The 20,625-nt window shown below is 41.1% G+C and overlaps 1 protein-coding gene across 1 annotated transcript in view; it reads right to left on the reverse strand.

Moving 5' to 3' along the window:
- Nucleotides 1–95: 95 nt before the first annotated feature.
- ACAD9 (acyl-CoA dehydrogenase family member 9) overlaps nucleotides 96–20,625 on the reverse strand; it is a 38,301-nt gene continuing 17,771 nt past the window's right edge. The window contains exons 13-18 of the mRNA XM_066613532.1: nucleotides 15,001–15,080; nucleotides 13,955–14,081; nucleotides 12,860–12,937; nucleotides 11,942–12,070; nucleotides 11,019–11,091; nucleotides 96–10,682 (exon numbers count right to left, since the gene is read on the reverse strand). Of these exons, the coding sequence (XP_066469629.1) occupies nucleotides 10,582–10,682; nucleotides 11,019–11,091; nucleotides 11,942–12,070; nucleotides 12,860–12,937; nucleotides 13,955–14,081; nucleotides 15,001–15,080 (588 nt within the window). The 3' untranslated portion in view covers nucleotides 96–10,581. The remainder of the gene's footprint in view (nucleotides 10,683–11,018; nucleotides 11,092–11,941; nucleotides 12,071–12,859; nucleotides 12,938–13,954; nucleotides 14,082–15,000; nucleotides 15,081–20,625) is intronic.

The raw sequence follows: 20,625 nt of genomic DNA on the forward strand, positions 1-20,625 counted from the left end.
CAAGAACCACTGTACTATTGGAATGGGCTCAGGACAATCCAGATGGCTCATATTATCATGCACCTTGCATTAACAAAATGCACCACTATACAGGATGTCTTAAAACATGTCTTTATTACACACATTTTAGTAAACTCTAATTCATACATACTTCATTGTAGAAAACCTGCAGCAGTCAAAAATATAAGGGAGGCAATTGAAAAGATGTGTGGATACATCTCAGCTTGGTGGATGCTTGCAGATCCCTTAGTCCACGGTGCCAGCAGTATATGGATTCCAGTGTGGAACATTTTAAGCACTTGATATAATTTACTAATTAACTAACTGGGTCAAGCAACTGCTTCTGTGTCCACCATATACAGTATATTAATAAATTTGGCACTATATATATTAGTGCCAAATATTAGAGACACCCTGTATATATTATGTATATATGTCAAGAAATATATACATAAATATACTCATATTAGAAATATGTCAAGTCATTGACGTTTCAGTTTGTGTGGAAGAAACACACTTTCAGAAGCCATCATTTCTCAGTCTATTCAGGCCTGTTTCAGCAAGACAACAATCATCCCAAAGGTTTGTTTAAAAAACAACACACCAGCTCATATGGGGAAGATATCCTCTGGCTGGTTGCATCATTGGGGTACAGACCAGGAAGACACCTAGACAACTGTCTTCTATAACACAGTTCAGGGATCACTGAAAATTGTCAGTATTTTTGTATATAGTATTACTTAGGGTCTTTTACTTACCTGGTATCAATATCATCGTAATTACTGAAAAAAGCCTTATTTTAGAGTTGAAGAAGAGCAAAGTGTAGCTATTTCCATTAAAAAGTCAGTGACATCTGGCAGTCTACAAGAAAAACTGTCACAGATAACTGCCATCTGGCCCATCAGTACTGATTCAGTTAGCTGTGGGGCATTTGTAGCTGTTAAGATCCTTCTACTGAGCACACTTGGAGATATGTTTCCAGAAGATGAGTTGAGACTTGGTTTTGGTTACTGCTGTAGTAACTGTGTCTTAGCTGCCATGCTAGTTGATGTCCCCCACCACGGAGAAAGTGTCATGTCTTATTCTATTTTCAGAAGTGCATTCATTTTTTCTACTGGTAGTTAACAAACCCAGGATTATTTCACAAGTTATCTTTTCTTCCAGATTAATATTGAAAATGTGAACCTGCTTGGCAAGATGGTGAAAAAGGGGACCCCTCAGACCATCAGGGCTTGTCCTTCAGACAGAAAGTCCATCTTTAATTACAGTGTGCAGACCTTGAATTCTGCAGAAATTGCAAATAAACTACTTCGGCGAGAGATGGCACAGGTAAAAAAGCAGCATCACTACATTTGAGACCTTAATGCAGCATGCTCATTATTCTTCATACAACACATTGCAGGAACCTAACCTGGATGTTACCAGAACATACATAATTATGACTAGGCTATCATTGTCCAATTGCAGTTGACCTTGCAGCCAGCTGGTAAAAGGTTAAATTCAGAGGCAAAGTTGATCTGAGTGTACCAGACTGTGAACAGCATCCTGTAGAACATGAGTTGCCAAAGTGTGTGTTGTGATGCCTTGGGTTGTTGTGGCACACTCACAGCCCCCCCCCCCCACTTCTTGTGAGATTAGGACACCCCAGTCTTGGATCTCACAAGATTTCATGAAATTCAAAATTCACGAAGCCTAACTGAGCTGGGGCTGCGGGGGCGTCATAACCCAGGTAAGTTTGGGAACCACTGCTTTAGAGGAAGGGCAATGCTGTTCAGCACAGTCTGAATACTACCTAACTAGGAAGATGAACCAACCAACAATGGTTCATTGATTTTGTTAGAGGATTGAGTTTCAGTTTACTGACTTCATCCAGGCAATTATTGATCCCAGTTACCAAGTTCTGCTTCTTCACCCAATTTTGTCAAGGAGAATTCAAGGAGCAGAGTTCTACAGCTTTACTTTCTGGAATTGGCCATCTAATGCGTTCAGAAGAATTAGCAGGGTTGTTCTCCCTCTTCCTTTCTCGCAGCATAATTCATCCCATCAGCACTCCAAAAACAGTTCCCAAGCCAAAACCAGGCCTGAAACCAGAGTGAGATTGTTTTTGGAGCCAATCTGTTTCATTTGAAAGTGCATGGAGTTGCCTAGCAAGCACTTGCTTGAGTATCCTGCAGCTCCTAGGTCAACCGGTTCTTTGAAGGCACTCTGACCCACTCCCTCTTAATAATACATTATCTGGCCACTCTCCTGCTAAATGTAATACACCAAGAACTGTAAGGCACAGTTCTCCAAGCACTTTATCCAGTTAAGAAGGCTGCAGTTAACTGATGCTTCTCAAAAGAATATAAGAGCCCTGCTGGATCAGGCGAAAGGCCCATCTAGACCAGCTTCCTGTATCTCACAGTGGCCCACCAAATGCCTCAGGGAGCACACAAGATAACAGACCTGTGTCCTGGTACCCTACCATGCATCTGGCATTTCTGAGGTAGTCTAAAAGCAGGAGGTTGCAGGAGGTTCTCCCACCACACAAGACCAGTCAGTGCACTGGAAACACCTTCCTTGACTGACCAGCACAAGATGTGGTGGATCTGAGTAATATTTACATCCTTTAAATCAGGGGTGTCGAACTTGTTTCATACCAAGGGCCAAATAGCATTCATGATGCCTGCTGAGGTCTGGAAGTGATGTCATTAGGCAGGAATTGATGTCATTAAACAGGTCATAACCAAAAATAAGCACTTTTTCCTCACTTAGGAACTCATTAGCTGCAAATGACAGAAAAGAAAATATGCAAATCTTGATCATATTTCAAGGTACAGGAGTGACCAATTTTCACGTGGGCTGCCCTTTCAACAGTAACACCACAGCACTGTTCAGCAGATGAGGGCCGGATAAAAAATTGCAAATAAGTATTGTTCCTTTACTGCTGTCACCACCACAGAGTCAGCTCAATCTGCATTCAGCTCGATCAGCAGTTCCCAAACTCGGAGAATTTGGCAAGTCAGCAGGATATTGGAAGTCCACCATTATTTGTTATATTGCAGTATCGGAGAGTTTGGGAACTGGTACACATTTGCACGGGAGGGGGCAGCAATGTGATCAGAACAATCACAATGCTGCCAGGGAGGGAAGGGTTTTTTTACACATACCTGGGGGTTACTGTGGCTCCCTGGATGGACCAGAGAGCCTGCAACCCCCTCTGCAGCCCTCCACAAGCCTCCAAACTACTGGGAAAAGGGAAAAAAAAACACCACTTCGTTTTGTGACAATAAGAGGAAGTGGTTTTTTTTTCCTTTTTTTTAAATCTGTTTGGAGCTGCAGAGGGGGTCTCAGACTCCCTTGACCCTCTGGAGGGCCATAGCAACCCCCTGGTAAGTGCAGTGGCATAGCTAATGATCACGTAGCCCGGTGCCAAGCTCAAAATGTTGCCCCAGAAGTGATATCACAACCAGAAGTGCCATCACGGCCAGGCTTTCTAAAAAGTGAAAATTGGGAGGAACTCACCCCCCCCCAGCAGCTTGCCACCTAATTGCTCTGCTGCCTCCCTCCCGTCAGTGGCATCTATCTGCTACCTGGGGTCAAAGATTTGTAGCCCCCCCCCCAGCAGACAAAATCTAATTAACTAAATAAAAAGTGTGCCCCTCATTGGGTGAGGATGCTTAGGAGTGATCATGTCAGCTACTCAGATCATACCCATATTATCCAGCATGATTAGGCCTTATCTGGGTAGCTCTGAGATAGGAACATAGCAGCTGTGTGGGAAGGACTGGACAGCCTATGGGTATATGACACCAGGCTCCTGTGCCTGCTGGGAGTTTCTGTATTTGGGACTGTGCCTATTTATTAATTGTAATGATACATAGATTGTATAACGATAACTGTGTGCCTTAGCTTTTAAATTAATAGGTTAATGCTGTGGGTGGGGGTGAGAACTTGTGCCAACAGAAATATTTCATAATAAAGAAATATTTAATAATTTTATTTAGGAGCCAGAAAGAAGGTATGCTTATGGTCATGAATATCTGTCCAGCATGTATGACCCAGTGGATGAGGAAAGTGCTCTGAAAGAAACCCTTGAGCAATCCAAGGAGAAGTGGCTGACACCAAAAGGGTTTGTATATCCAGGATTTAAGAGCAGCGTAGAATCCAACATGCACCCTTGTCAGCCTGATGAGGCACGAATGATGGAGCTAATGGAGGTAACTGAACTTTCTATACATTTTCTCTACTTTTCACATCTGTAATCTGCTCAAAGTGGCATTTTATTCCCCAACTAATCCTGCAGTGAAGATTAAGCTGAGAGAGACAAGAGCCTTGCTCCAGCACACCCCTTGAGTTTTGTGACATTGAACCCAGTTTCCCCAACCAAGTCCAAGCAGTCTTGCCACCACAGTATGCTCTGCTGGTTAGTGAACCTGAGGACTGATTTGGATGTTGTTCTAAACATGCAGATTCTTATGCCTGACTGCATGCAGGTGAAGTTATGCAGGTACCTGAAGGGATCATGCAAAGACTCTGGCCACAAATCATGTTTCTTCACTTCACATATCTTTAAATTGGGGAATGCAAAATAGTTTTATCATAAAACAAATTCTTTAACACTGATCAAAGTAATGGCCATTTGAAGAGTGTTTCGTTACTGAAAAACAAGTTAATTACAGCCTTCTCTGTTCCTGGCAGATTAATATGTCTCCCTATGTAGCATATTGAGATCCTTCTAAGCTCAGTAGGGGCAGTAGCAGGGACAACAGTACAATACAGCTGCCTGCACTTCTTACAAGAGGGATGAAAGGTAGAACAGCTGTCCAGCACAGGATAAGGTGTGACTAAAAAACTGGATAGCTGGCTTCTAAGTGCATTGGCCAGCTGGCTCAAGAATCCTTACACAGAAAGGAAAAGGAAAGTGGGGTTGAGAGTAAATGTATCTTGTGAGAATTGCAGGCTGGACTCATATCTGAGAAACCATAGTCAATGGTTTCTCCCAGAAACTCAGCTCCCATTTCTTTTCTTATGTGGGGGAGGGAGGCAGGGGGAAGAGTGAACATGTTGTATGGTGTCATCTATAAACATCAAGCAAATACCATTTGGGAACACACACATTTTTGGAAGCAGCTGCATCTTCTAAAAACTTGAACTTAAGGCAAAAAGCCTTCCACAGTTTTCACACATGGATATATAGTTTTTCCTCCTATGTAGCCAAATGTCACATGAAGCCTCTGTTTTTCACCTGTTGCAGCTGGTTATAGAGAAATGTTGCACATTGTATTAATATAACTACTATATAGTTTTATATAGTTTGTCTACAATTAGGGCAAGCAACACAGCATGCACAGAGGTCCTTTTTAAGAACCTAACATCCTGCTGATTAGCTGTTGCTCTTGAGAGTATTAAATAAGACCCTTTGACCCTATTGCCAGTTTATGGACATTGAGCAGCAATGCCTGGAAATAGGGTCCCCTCATTTCAGAATCTCAAAAATCAAGAAGCAGAAAGATAAAATGTAGCTGAGTCACCACCACCTACCAACTCAGTAATCTTGTATTTCAAGCTGGCATACTTGATAAAAGGTTGCAATTTTCATTTAGAAATGGCAGGAGAACTTCCTTAATGCTGCAAGTATGAGGCCAGTGCTAGACCGGGACAGATGGCGCTGGGACAAGCGACATGTTGACTTTGACCTTTACAAAAAACCACCAGAAGTCATCGTGATCCCTGATACATCTAGAGAAGGTAACTTATACTTTCCATATTCTTTACCAAAATAGTACTAAGGAACTCATTTCTGCCAGTGCAAGTTTGAAAGAAGAATAAGGAAAACATTTATTGGACTGGCTCCAAAGAGCTACTTTTAAACACCCTTTCAATTTTCCGGAAGCTTCAACAGTAATAGTTTCAACTTTTTTTTTCTTTGAACAGTAAACAGTGTCACATTTGTCATCTGTGTGGCAAATCTCCTAAGTTTCAGAAGTGGTCTGAAACTTCTGAGACTGCTGTGTTCTCCCCCTTCAGACAAGGCCCAAGTCCTATGGGCTTAATAAAATCAGGGGCATAAAACTTGTGGGGCTGATTGGTACTTCAGCTGTTGTTAGATCTTTCCTGCTACATTTCTGGAAAACACAATTCTGATAAGGCCTGGCATGACATTAAATTCATACAGCATCACAAAGGGGGCTTATGTTGATTTTACAGGCATGTAGGATATGTGGTTTTGATGTCAGCATTTCAACACCACACTTAATTTTTGATGCGGTCAGATGAAGGACCACATAACGATGCAGTAAAGAGAGCCATAGCTTGCAATGCCCGTATTAGGGTTTCTGAAATTTTTTTGTAAAATCATTATCTCTTCCTCCAAACATGCAATCTCAAAAATAACAACTATAGCAGCAAGAAAGGTTAAACACTTGTAATTTACAAATACAGCTTGATACATCTTCTGACCAAGAAGTTAACAGTTCATGATTAGTATTCATTTGATATAAAGACATAGGACATTAAGAATTAAACTGATGTTTCTCTTGCAATTCTGTTCCATGTCTCACTTTAAATGGATACCTGACCAAAAGAGCCCCAAAGAGACCAGCGTGTCAATACTACCCTGAAAGTTCATAGGTGTGCCCCAGCAACAGAGCTCATCTCCAGTGGACCAAAAGCCAGTTGCCAGGTAGCACGTCTCCAAGGACTCCTGAAGGATAAACCAGTCAAATTGTCCTTAAAGTTGCAGGTAAACTCTATCTCTTAAAAATCTCAAATGAATAATCTGAAAGATTATTCTCAAATGAATTCTCAAAAATCTCAAATGAATAATCTGAAAGATTAACTGAAAGATAATGGTTGCAACACTATACCCAAATTCCCCTACTTACAGTTAGGGTCCAGACATCTGTTTCTTGTTTTATTCTTAAGTCCAACATCATTGTCAGTAGTGAACTTGTTGTGAAATACATAGACAATGTATTTACTGTACATCTGTAATATAGTGCTCTAGCTTATGTAGGATTCCCTTGAAAAGAAGTCTACCAGGGCTTGCTGGAATAAGATGGGGAATGGGCACTAATCTTGTTATGGGGTAGAGTTTCTCTAGCACAGTTCTTTCTGAAATTTAATATGACTCAATTCAAATATTTTGCAAAGCACTCAACTCCTCTCAATAGTAATGGTTCAAACTTCCAGTGTAAACAGTCTAACACTTGCCATCAGCAGTGCCAAACATTTACCACCATTCTTTGTATGCCAACACATCACTCTTGAAATTATTCAGTTCACTATTGTTTCAGGTAAGTTTACTAGTCTGAGGTATTTCAGTGTATTTGGTATAAATGAAACAGTTCTGAAAATGGGCAATTTTCACCAATGGAGAGAAGTGAAAAAAAGTGTGCCCCAAGGATCTGTCCTGGGACCGGTGCTCTTCAACCTCTTCATAAATGACCTAGAGACAGGGTTAAGCAGTGAGGTGGCTAAGTTTGCAGATGACACCAAACTTTTCCGAGTAGTGAAGACCAGATATGATTGTGAGGAGCTCCAGAAGGATCTCTCCAGACTGGCAGAATGGGCAGCAAAATGGCAGGTGAATTTCAATGTAAGTAAGTGTAAAGTCATGCACATTGGGGCAAAATCAAAACTTCACATATAGGCTGATGGGTTCTGAGCTGTCTGTGACAGATCAGGAGAGAGATCTTGGAGTGGTGGTGGACAGGTCGATGAAAGCGTCAACTCAATGTGTGGCAGCAGTAAAGAAGGCCAATTCTATGCTTGGGATCATTAGAAAAGGTATTGAGAACAAAACAGCTAATATTATAATGCCGTTGTACAAATCGATGGTAAGGCCACATCTGGAGTATTGTGTCCATTTCTGGTCGCCAGATCTCAAAAAGGATATAGTGGAAATGGAAAAGGTGCAAAAGAAGGCAACTAAGATGATTGCTGGGCTGGGGCACCTTTCTTATGAGGAAAGGCTAGGGCATTTGGGCCTCTTCAGCCTAGAAAAGAGAAGCCTGAGGGGGACATGATTGAGACATACAAAATTATGCATGGGAAGGATGAAATGGATAGAGATGCTCTTTACACTCTCACATAACACCAGAACCAGGGGACATCCACTCAAATTGAGTGTTGGGAGAGTTAGAACAGTCAAAAGAAATTATTTCTTTACTCAGCGTATGGTTGGTCTGTGGAACTCCTTGCTGCAGGATGTGGTGACGGCATCTCTCTTAGATGCCTTTAAAAGGGGATTGGACAAGTTTCTGGAGGCAAAATCCATTATGGGTTACAAGCCATGATGTGTATGTGCAACCCCCTGATGTTAGAAATAGGCTGTCAGATGTAAGGGAGGGCACCAAGATGCAGGTCTCTTGTTAACAGGTGTGCTCCCTGGGGCATTTGGTGGGCCCGCTGTGAGATACAGGAAGCTGGACTAGATGGGCCTATGCCTGATCCAGTGGGACTGTTCTTATGGTCTTAACTGTTTAGACTAAAACTCATTGTTAGGAAACAAACACAACATGTTTGAATACAAGAAACAACATTGTAAAAGCTACTGCTTCTGTTCTATTAGCCTACCTCAATTACAGGAGTTTTAGATGATGTGGTAGAAGAAGGCATCTGCAAAGGATTTGTTCCAGGCACTGAACCAAATCACAGCTTGAAGTGGAATGGAAATACAATTCCCTGCCATGACAGGCAACACAACCTGTTTAAAACTCTGAAAGGAGCAGATTTCAGGTAAGGTCCCCAACTGCTGTGCAACAAAACATTTAGAAGAGTGTATTGGCATGCAGAGTCATGTGTAGGCCCACCTCATTATGGTCACAAACTGGTCCTGAATGTGCCCAGAGTGGCTGACTCAGTTGCCCTACCCAAGAGCTGGCTCTCTGGCATGCATAGGGATAGAGTTGATTTTCCCCAGTCGACTCCCAATAGATATTGGTTACTACTATAGCTCCAACATAGGGGGAAAAATCTCTTAAGCCTGGTTGCTTGCCATTTGTAGATTTTCATAGCTATTCCATTATATTGATTTTTAACAGGAAAGTGTGTTGGAATTCAGAGCACTTAGTGGGGACCAAAGCTAAACAGAACACTCCAAAACCCATTTCTCTGCCTTGTCTAAAGGAAATAATGTACTCCAACTCAACCCCTCTGTCCTGAATCTTGAATTTCATGGCTAGACGCCTCAGATCTATAGTTTCTAGTACCCTGTGTAAATTAAGTTTACTTTAGCTCTTTGTGTTTCTGGCTGGAAAAGTGAACACTGATTTGTTTATAGTAAATTCTGCAGATTGATGTGCATGTAAACAATTTTTGGAGCATATTCAGAGGTGTCACTTCCCAAGGTTTCGACAGTATACATCACGCAGGCTCTGTACCTCAAAAGTTTAAAGACAAATGGGTGAGCACCCATATGAATATGCACCTTCTTAGCCACTCCTAGGCACAAGTGCCAGGAATTTGTCTGCCATTTTAACAGCTTCTTTCTGTTTTCTAGATTATTTGCATCACATCATTCATTTTGTTACAAGAGGTTGCCTCTGCCTTCCTTTGAAAAATAAAATACCAGAAATCATAAAAGATGACACACAGGTAATCTGGGAATAGATATCCACTTGTGATGCAGTCTCTTGAATGACTATGCAGGTGAAAAATCCATCATGGCACTTCCTTTGCTAGTTGCCTTGGGGTGACTTTGGTCAGGAGAGATGGGGTATAAATTCATTAAATAAATATGCTGTGATAAAGGGAAAGAGGAACCCCCAAATTTCCAGTTCTCACAGTAATACTGATAACAGCAGTAGTACTGTTGAAAATAGCATATTTTCTAAGCACCGTAGCATCATAGGGGATCAAGGACCTCAATCCCTCATATCACTATGCAAGGCAAATTAGTAATTTTGATAGTAGTAAAACAATCAAGTAGTAAAACAAAACAAATATTCATATAAAATAATGATTTTTCTAGGTATGTTTTCAAAGCAAACTATATCAAGAATGTCAGCTCATAAGAGTTTCATTATGAGTATTTGTTTTGTGTGTGACGCAAGAATTATTTTTTATGCTTATCTGAGTAACCAGCTACCATTGGTTTTTGAACCACAGTTAATGCTGTAGCGGGATCTGCAAGTGAATCCTAGCCCTCCAGGATGGGCTTTCCTAACAAATTCTGCCTAGTTATAGTATTAGGTTCAATGTGAATAGGATATGCAGTGATGCTTTTAGTATTCCCAGGTATTTAAATAGCCTTCTGTTCAGGATTTCTAGATGAATAAGAGACATTAGGAATCATATTTGGTAGATTACCAATCGGTTTCTGAAATACATTGTGCTCCTCCAATCCAAAACTGGTGTCTAGTAATGCAGTCACTTGGGTTGAGGCAAATAAAACTGAACACATTTTTGCTTTTATAATGATTGCATAGTAGCTTATGAAAACCTATTTTGTTATCATGCTGTCCACCCTTCTGTTTTTTCACAGCTGTGAGACAGATCATGACTATATAGTTTGCATACATTCACTTTGTATTTGGCTCCATTCTACAGGATGAGCAGCAACAGTCAGATTTCAATTTAGTCATCATTTTCCAGGCATCAGAATGTTCTTTCAAGTGGATGGGAACAGATATAGGTTCTCTTTTCCAGCACCTGCTTAGCCACTTTTTTTATGCTGTCATCCATGTTTTCAGGAGCAACTATAGATAATGGAAAGAGAATTAACAGTTTCTTTAGAACAACATCTAAATTAGCTAAGCAGAATTTTTAAAATTCAAGGCTGTAAACACAAGCTGTTTGGCTGGTTGCAGCATCTGTCACATTAGCACTAATTATAGGAAAGAGCGAATAATGGGAAGTATCAAGGCCTGCTTTGGCATTTAGATTCTTAGTGTAAATGTGAAGATGCCTCCTCTGAGTAGAAATGGATGGTGGCAGTAGTACTGAATGGCTTTTCTACAGTGCTTAAATAAAAGATTAATATTTATTAGTATCAAAGCAGGCAGTAGAAAATGTTAGTAATTTGGAATACTTACATTTTTCTAACTCTGCCAATGCATAATTATTCCTGAAACCAGCTTCAGTACAGAAAATATTTGCAAGCAGCACCTAGAAAATCAAATAAATCATGAATGGTTTTAAATAGTCTCATATTTAAACATGTTGCTAAAATTTAACCCTATGTAATATGATCAGCTCAAGATACTGCATGGAAGCCCAAATGCAGAGAACATGCAAAAATCAACTCATTCAGTTTGTGTTCTGTTCTCAATAATTTCTTCTGCTCAGGCAAGTAACATATTGTCTTTGTCCTTTCACCTACAGCTAACTATTCCCCACACAGCCGAATGAAGAGCCTCCTTAATTTGCACTGGTGCCTACAATGCATTTCATACTATAAAACCCTAAACTGCACAAGTTTAAAAACTTTTAGTTGGGCTGTTGTACAATAATATCATTGTACAATAATTTGAATGCAATCATCAGTATTCATGGTGCAGTGTTTACACCAAATTGTTCTAGATGCAGCTGTGAAAAGACCTCAATTACATTGATGATTCAGATGGGGAGGCCATCTTACCTAGCACTCCATCTTTCAACAGCCTCAAAAGTATAGCATCATGCTAACAACCACCCTCAGCTACTCAGTGGCACACTACCTTTGACAACAAAGGTTTGAAATTTAGCAATTATGGCTCAGAACTACTAATAGACAAAATTGTGGAGACTGTGACTAAAGCCAATGCAATTCATATGACAGCAACAGTTTCACCCTAGAAAAATATAGGTATAGTTTTTCTTTTTAGACTATCCTTATGCCACAAAGCCTACCCCCCCCTTGGCAAACCACATATCTTTCAGTCTCCAACTGATCTTAGAATCTTAGAACCATAAATGCTGTTCTAAATTTCTCTACCTTTCTTCTTAGTGTATTAGCTACAAAAATCTGTGCACTCACCTCATGATCATGATTGCGCAAACCAATGTTGATTGAGCGGCTAGCTCTGGAAATAACTGCTGTCATTGCATATAGATTAATGAGGATGTCGGCCACTCTTTTAAGAACCAGCTGCTCATCTACAATAGTCTAATACAGAAACAGAGTGCTCAAAAGCTCAGTAGTTTATTAGCTATTAAAATCAATATTTAAACATAAAAGGAGCTAAGAATGACTATAGTTAAGTTTTAAAAAAAAAAATAAGGCCTGTATTAAACCTTGCCCACCCAGTAAAGCTAATGAATAAAGTATTGACAACGTTGATTCCGCCTCTCTTCTTAGCATAGAGTTGTTAAATATGCATGTTACCACTGAAAGTTATTATTGGACTAGAAGAGAACTTGAAATCAAACACTTCTTTGCAGTCCAGGTTATTGTAAGAAAAAAACTTACTGGGTGGCATCCAGCAGAATGTCTGGAAATATTGTGCAATGTTGTTACACAAATGTAGTTACCTGTTTCAGAATAGTAATTCTGCAGGCAAAAGATGTACAGTGGGCCCTCAGTATGTGTGGGGAATCCTCCACCCCCCTGCCCCCCCCCCCATGGATACCGATTTCTGCAGATAATTGAATCTGTGGAGAAGCCCAGCTGGAAAAACCCAAGTGCCTTTTAGAAGGCTCCAGCAGGTCTTCTGAGGCACAGGAAGGTCACATACAGTCTCTCCCCACCTCAGAACACTTCCCAGAAGCAACCAAAAGGCACTTCTGGTCATGTGAGGCCCCCCCCCCAGTGCAGGTCAGCACCTGTGTTGAGTCAAATCCATGGATGCTGAACCCCCAGATAAGGAGGGCCCTAGTGTATTGTCACATATGGATGTAAGCCACTGTCAGAGCAGTCAAGTGTACAAAAAGAGGGAGAAAAAAAACACAGATTTACCTTGCCAAACCTCCTCAGTAAGCCTTCTACGGCAACTCCAAAATAATATACATTTTGTTCAAGTTTCTTGGCACTTTCCTGCAAATGAAAGATCTGGTACTCAGTATATTTGAATTCTCAAAAATCTAGCCACACATTTTAAAATCTCTATTCTCCAGGAGGATGCCAACTGGTATACCTCAGGGAGTGGAATTTCACTCTGGGACTTCCAGTGGCAAGATCTATAATGACTCACAGTGATTCCAGTTTACATAGTACCTTAAAACATAGTGTAAATGGCTGCTTAAATATTGTGATTCTACCTATAGAATAATATAGACTGAACCAATTCAGGCTGATAGCACAAAGGATTCATTTCCATACTGTACTTTGAGGTGATTTCCCGCAAGCAGTTTTGGTTTTTAAACAGTGTGAGAATAAAGAACAGTTAACAAATATAGAAATTTGAGAATGGATTTGACCTTGTCTTTGAAAGTCTCAGCATCCTTCCCATGGGGCATTTCTTCCTATTATTTCACAAAAACTGAAGTTGTGTGTTTAAGAACAAACATAATCAGCAGTATAGGATACATGCAGTACCAATGGCAGTAATAGCTACATCACTAAAGCCCGGGGCTATACATGCTTATGCGCACTCTTCCTTCTCAGAGCCAATGGGGGAAGATTGTAGCTAGTGAAATGCGGCTTTTGGGACAGCAATGACCAATTTATGGAGGACTAAGGAATGGAAGCAGGACAAAAGCAGCCAGGACTTGATCATCATCAGACGAGTAATCCTGGCTTATTAAACTGCAGTTGTAATCTACAAGATATATGATCTGGCCCTATGCAATACCCTTTTCCCCCTTTCCCTGCTTGTTCAGCTTTTTGAGGTAATGCTGCCATTTAGATCAACCTAGTCTGATGGAACTGTTTTTTTTACTGTCTGTACATGAGGGAGGAGCCAACAGTCCAGCCTATTCTAGTGCTCCCATATATATGATCACATGGAAGAATGTGACACACTGAGCTGGCACTAAGAATTCTACAGGAGTTGAGGGGCAGGTAAGTGAGTATGCGTGTGCGCACAGTCTTCTAGGTAGATGGAGTACTTACTTCTAGACTGGGGTGCACCACTCCCTTTTCACCAACTAGTCCTAGATCTACTTTTCGGCCAATGCTGTCACGGAACTTGCTCAAAAACAACTCCAGTGCTGTGCCCACGTTTCCTTTCTTGATTTCCCTGTAAGGTTAAAGATGAATAGACTTGCTTTAGCATTAGACCAGCTCTCCAACATTCATGTCATTCTGTGGAAATAGTATTTTCTTTTCTTAGAAAGAGATGCCCATCTTTACCCAAAGTTGAACATGATTTACTCTGAATATTTTGTTTACACAGGGTTTGAATCCCTCTCATACTGGTTCCCACTCTTCAAAAGCAGGTAGCACCTCACCCCAGCTACCCAGACCACTGGACTTGTGCGGTTACAGCACCCTTTTTTACATCTTGCAATAGGAACTGAACTGACCTATCAAGCATACTTGGTGGCAGTACCTACCAAGGTCTGGCAGTCAAGTCCCAAAGCATCCAGAATTACTGCTGTTATGTAACCTATGTTAACTTCAGTGGGGTTTGCATGCACCCCATTATTAATATTTATATCCCACTTTTCAACAAAAAAAGTAAAGAGGTTTACATAGCAAAATGAATGACTCCCTGTCGCCAAAGGGCTCACAGTCTAAAAAGAGATGAAAAAGAGATGCCAGCAACAGCCAAAAAAGCCACCAGGCTGGAGTGAAGAAGGACAATTGCTCTCCCCCTGCTCCCACTTTAAAAGGTGTCTCTTTGCCCAATTAGCAGAGTTAATTGGTCCATTAAAATACACAGAACAGGAACAGCAACAATTAATTGGCATCAGAATAAAGGGAAAGGCCACGCAATAGTAAATGCAATCATGCCAATTTCAAGATTATATTTAGGGTCTATACTACACTTTAATGAAATCAGGCTTATTTCCAACTTGCAGTTGCAGAAAAGAAAGCACTATGAGAACATGTAAATCCTGATTCATCCTTCCTTCTATGGCAGGTCCTGTCTACCAACTTTCAATTTGTAGTCAGTAATAATGCATCTAAGAGGGTTACTTCCAAAAAGCACGTACTTTATTTTGTCTGTTAAGATTTTGCCTGCATATTGCATGCCCGTCAAAGCAATATACATACGCAGAATTTCATTTGTTCCCTGAAAAGACAGAAGCATTTCATTTAGATCACTTAAACATGGATTTGCCAAACAGACATAATTTACACATAAAGTATATGTGCCTCAACAGTTTAAGGCAGTGGTTCTTGAACTTTTCTGGCCGGTGGCTCCCCTGATCCTTGTGGCCATTGGCCACGGCTCCCCATTACAACACCTCACCACAGTTACCCCCAAAATGGGGATGAAGGTGTTATAATTATACACTAGAAACAGAAAAACAGCTGCCAGCACTCTGAGGCTGCAATCCTAACCACACTTACCTGAGAGTAAGCCCCATTGAACAAAATAGGACTTACTTCTGAGTAGACCTGTTTAGGATTTTGCCCTGAGTTTGTTAGCAGCACACCTGGAGGGTTTTGGAAAGGGAGAGTGGAAGTGATGAATTTGCAGGAGGGGAAGACTTTGTTTTGTGTGTATCTGCTAATTGCAAACTGATGCAAACAGAGGCTCAGAGACTGTTTGGCTGCAATCCTAACTTCATTTTCCTGGGAGTAAGTCCCACTGAACACAACAGGACTTACTTCTGAGTAGACCTAGCTAGGATTGTGCCTTTTGTCTTGCAATAGCAGCCAACATTTAGCAGCCAACAGCAGTTAACCCCTGCTAACTGGTAAGAGGCACTTTTTCAAGTGGGTGCTCCTCTTTTATTTAGCGGGGGTGGGGGGGAGAGTAACTGGCCCACCTCCCCCCAGCAGTGACTTTTCTAGTGGCTGTCTGCTGGTGTTGCATCTTTTTAGATTGTGAGCCCTTTTGCGACAGGGAGCCATTAGTTATTTGATTTTTTTCTGTAAACCGCTTTGGGAACTTTTTGTTGAAAAGCGGTATATAAATACTGTTATTATCAATAATAATAATATTAATAATAATAATATTAACAACTACATGGGAAGTACCCCTCCCCTGGAGGCAGGAGGAAAAAGGGGGATGGCTGAAAAGGAATGGATATTTTTATTTTTTAATCAATTTTTGGAGACAAAGTCATCAAGAGTGGCTTTTTTCTGTTTTGAAGGGGGGAAGAGAAAGGTGAAGATCCTGGGTTAAGCTGACACAGAGCCCAAGCCTATGTAGGACTACTCAGAAGTAAGCCCCATTTGAGTCAATGGGGCTTACTCCCAGGAAAGTGTGGAAAGGATTGCAGCCACAAAGAGCAAGATTACAACTCAAGCCCCCAAAGTAGATGGGGGCTGCTCACACACATACACCCCAATGTGCAGATGCCACCCCTATTACCCCAGGCAAGACAGAGGAATGCAGGCTGGGGCATTTGGACACCCCCTCCCCCCAAGAGCAGGCTAGGCTCCCTCCTTCCCAAGCAGAGGAAAGTGCTGTACTCTGTGCTGTACTCTGTGCTCTTCCCTCCCAGTTTGAAGCCTGCCAGGAATACGCCCTGTGCTGATAAGATAGGGCACCGCTGCCCAGCCAGCCTTCTCTCCCACCTCCCCCCACTATGTTTCACACACCCCACCCACCTCACTTCACGCTGCCCCACCTGAAGAAAAGCACAACTAGGAGGGGCAGATGCAGCTGAGCTGAGCAACTAAGCTACTCGGTCCTGCAGCCATGGCCACCTCTCTCCTGGAGATGCCTCACGATGAGGGTGAGGTGGGTGGAGATGCCCCTGGCAGCTAGCCACGCCTCCCTAGGGAGGTGAGATGCACAGATTGAATACCTCAGGTTTAAGGTATAGATATATTTCACTTACTGTAGTGGCTCAAGAATTCAGGTTTGAGACATTCTCTGCTAAAGAATTTTTCTTTTTCCTTTTAAAATCAAGGTATTTGTCCACTCATACCTGGTGCATTATTAGTCATGTAACTTAGTGCAGGGGAGGGCAGACTTTAGGCTTGTAATCTACTTTGGTTTTTCCAGGGTTCATCAACTGGTGCCAGATGCAAAAAGGTGGTTAGGGAGGGCAAGGCCAGGGTCAATTCCCTATTTTGTGAGTCGTGCTGTGATGGCTTACACATACAACTGTACATCTATATCTATCACATCGTGATCAGGGGTTCTAAACACCTAATATTTTGAAGAGGAGACCACACACAACAGGGGATGAACCTTTTTGCTGTTGTGATTATTAAATAATGGAAAGTGAGGAGCCCTTCACAAAGCTGCTCTCACAAGGGCCAAGATTTGGGGTTTGGCTGGGGGAAAAAAAACTATCTGAATTCTCTAAATTCTTAGGAGGTTTTTTTTTTTAAATTGGCACTCTAGCAACCAGTATGGGGATCAAAGGTAAGATAATGCCTACAAAATTTCATATCTTCTGTCCCAGTATTAAACTTTTTAATATGAAAACAATAGGATTTCTAAGCAATGTTATTTAGGAACAGCTGAAAGGAGTACTCCATACCTAACTGCAAACAGAAACTGTTAGCCTTAGATTTAATACCTCAAGCCCTTAAGAAGGTGATCATTGATCAGATCATCAACACAAAAATAAGTTATGGGGTGTATGTTTCCTACAAGATTTAGAGGAAATTCAGAGCTCCAAGTATCTGCATCTTTTAAAAGTGTCCTGTCACTTTAAAATTCCTTCTCTAAGTCAATAGCTGTGGTGATAAGATACCTGTGGTGTTGAGAGTTCAAACGATGGCCTCACAATATCTGAAGGAACACCATCATAAAACTCCAGTAGAACAAGTCATTGTATTTAGGACATCCTCAGCACAGATCTGTGTAATTTAAAACTCCAAATCAAGAGAAATTTTGAAACTAATAAGGGACTTGCCCAATATTAAAGATCAGACTGCAACTGCAAGAGAGTAACTGGCCCATCTCACCCCAGCAGTGTCTGTTCTAGTGGCTGTCTGCTGGTATTCTTTGCATCTTTTTAGATTGTGAGCCCTTTTGGGACAGGGAGCCATTTAGTTATTTGATTTTTCTCTGTAAACCGCTTTGTGAACTTTTAGTTGAAAAGCGGTATATAAATACTGTTAATAATAATAATAATAATAATAATAATAATAATAATAATAATAATAACTATTTTTCTAGCGTCGAAAGGTGCGATTGACTAACCAGATTTGAAATTACTGTCTTTGGAGAGGTAATTATTGCTTTGGAGAGGATTACTGAGGTTAACCTGGTAAACTGTGAAGCTATTGCTACTCATTTTCCACATTCCTATAGATGAAGGGAAAGTGTACTTTAATTTTCAACTTTATAGATGCTGAACATAGTGACTTTAATAATTGTGAACATGTTTTTAATATTATTATTTTTAAATAATGGTTTTAAAAATATACACCAATACTGAAGCCCCTTGCTGAGCTATTTGCTAAGTGGTAGATTCTGATTTACCTTCTGGTCAATTACGTGGTTTACAGAATATTTTTACACTACAGCAGTGTTTCTCAAACTGTGTTTCTCGCTAGGTAGGTTGTGAGACAATTTCAGGTGGATCACATAGCTCCTAGCTCAGCTGCCATTACAAATACAGAGCTGAAAATACAGGGTACAGAGCTGCTGGGCAGGACGGGCTCCTGGTGTGAGACAGACATGGTGCTTTGCCATAGGTGGGGAGAGGGGATGCTGAAAAAGGGGGAGGTCTGTGTGGTTGGAGAAGGATCCAAGTTTGCATTTTGCTTCGACTTCTGAGTTGGAATGTTTGAATTCTGAGCTATGCAAAATAACAGCACAAATGCGCTGTGTACTGGGCCCTTTGACTATCATGGCTTAGATTTGAAGCCTAAATGGATGATGTCAGTTCTGGCTATGAAGTGGTGGATCCCGACAGATAGTCATTCTAAAAAGTGGAACCTGGTGCTAAAAAGTTTGAGAACCACTGCACTATAATATTTAACAAACTATTTCTATGAGAGCCACCAAAGCCTGAAGTTTCAGCTCAACAACTAGTTCACATAACTTTGGACAAACATCATAAGCCTTGGTAGTCACATGTACAAACAGAAATAGCCCCTCAAGGTTGTTGAGAGAATGTCTACCATAAAGAGCATAAAGCAGTAAGCAAAACGATTAGTACAAACTAACGACAACATACTTTTCCAGATACACTGTGGCAAATAATAAATCAAGAAAGAAAAGCATCTGAAAAACCTAGCATCAGAGTAACCAGATGAACTAAGTGACATTTCATGCAATATCCCCAAAGAAGGTTCAAACGCACATTGACAGTCCTCACAATTTGGCATACAAAAGTGAGAACTCAGTAAGTTTTTGCAAAGTTAAAAAAATGACTCTTTTTTCTGCAATACACATCAAGAATGGAAATAATTTAAATGTAAATCAGGCAACAATATTGTACAACCCTCTTTGGAAGCTGAAAGAACAATTTGACATCTGTATAAATTCTGAAAGCAAAGCATCCACATTTCAAAGTGTGTATGAAACATATCTTAAAAGACATAACAAAATGCTGACAGACTAAGACTACATCACACTTTTAGCAGGTGCTACTTAGCAATTTCAGCTTTCAAAATGAACAGATGGCTACACAACAAGCTAATTAAAATTACTGCATACATTGACTGGGTTTGCTAAGTTAAACAGATGCACATTACAAACTTAGTTATACTTATAAATACCATTCTTTATAGCATACTTTTCTTAAGCAAATGGTATTTACTGGCATTCATGGCTCCACTAGAGTAGAGACATCAAAGAATGATCTGTTGAAGCTATCTATCAAGGAGGTGAAAACCCAAAAGGTTTATATACTGATTTGTGGAGATTCCAAATGAAACTAGTCAGAACGAATCAAATTACTAGCAACACTGGAAGAAGCAAACATATAAGAAACTCCCCCTTTCAGAAACCAATAGAACAATCCATAGGTATAAGATGGTAATGAATATATACTGAAAGCAGTGTTTAGGTGTAAGGAGTTTTAGGGCCCAATCCTAAGGGGCCACAGCACTAGTGATGGCTGTCACAAATGTACGATATGGCACATCTGCAGTACCCAAGGAGGAAGGGCCACCTGTGCTGGGTCCAGTTAGTGCTGAGGCCCAGCACTGAGAGGAGACACCGCAGGAACACTTAGGTGGCAGTGGCGGTTTATGGGGTGCGGGGAGGCATTCTGGGGCAAGGGGTGGTTGGCCCAGGTGGGGGATGGGACCAGTGGAGCTCTGTTCCACTGGATCCTACCTTCTATGTTGGGCTGCGAAGCCTGACATGGAGGTTCTCCAAAACAGCCAGCGCAGACTCAAGTAGCCCCATTGTGGGGACTGCATCCTTACTCATGAGAAAGGGATAAACATTCCCTTCTCCCGAGGAGACCTCCATCAGCCTCCATGGGGCCACAGAATACAGCAGTCACCATTTTGGCATCGCTGCACCCAGTGGCCCCACTCAGGAGCTGTTAGCCTCCTTCAAAGGTGGTATTCAAAGTACGAGACTTCTTCACAACTGAACTGAGTTCTTCTCAAACTAAATGCTGCCATTTCCCAGTTATTTTCTCACATTTTCACTGTCTTCTGTAATTTGAACCTCATGCTTGCAGTTTTTAAAAATCCAGTCTTTCACACCATGCATTTCTTTTAATGCTTTCATTTCTGTTCAC

Source organism: Tiliqua scincoides, chromosome 2 (assembly GCF_035046505.1).
Source record: "Tiliqua scincoides isolate rTilSci1 chromosome 2, rTilSci1.hap2, whole genome shotgun sequence".
In the NCBI taxonomy this organism is placed as follows: domain Eukaryota; kingdom Metazoa; phylum Chordata; class Lepidosauria; order Squamata; family Scincidae; genus Tiliqua; species Tiliqua scincoides.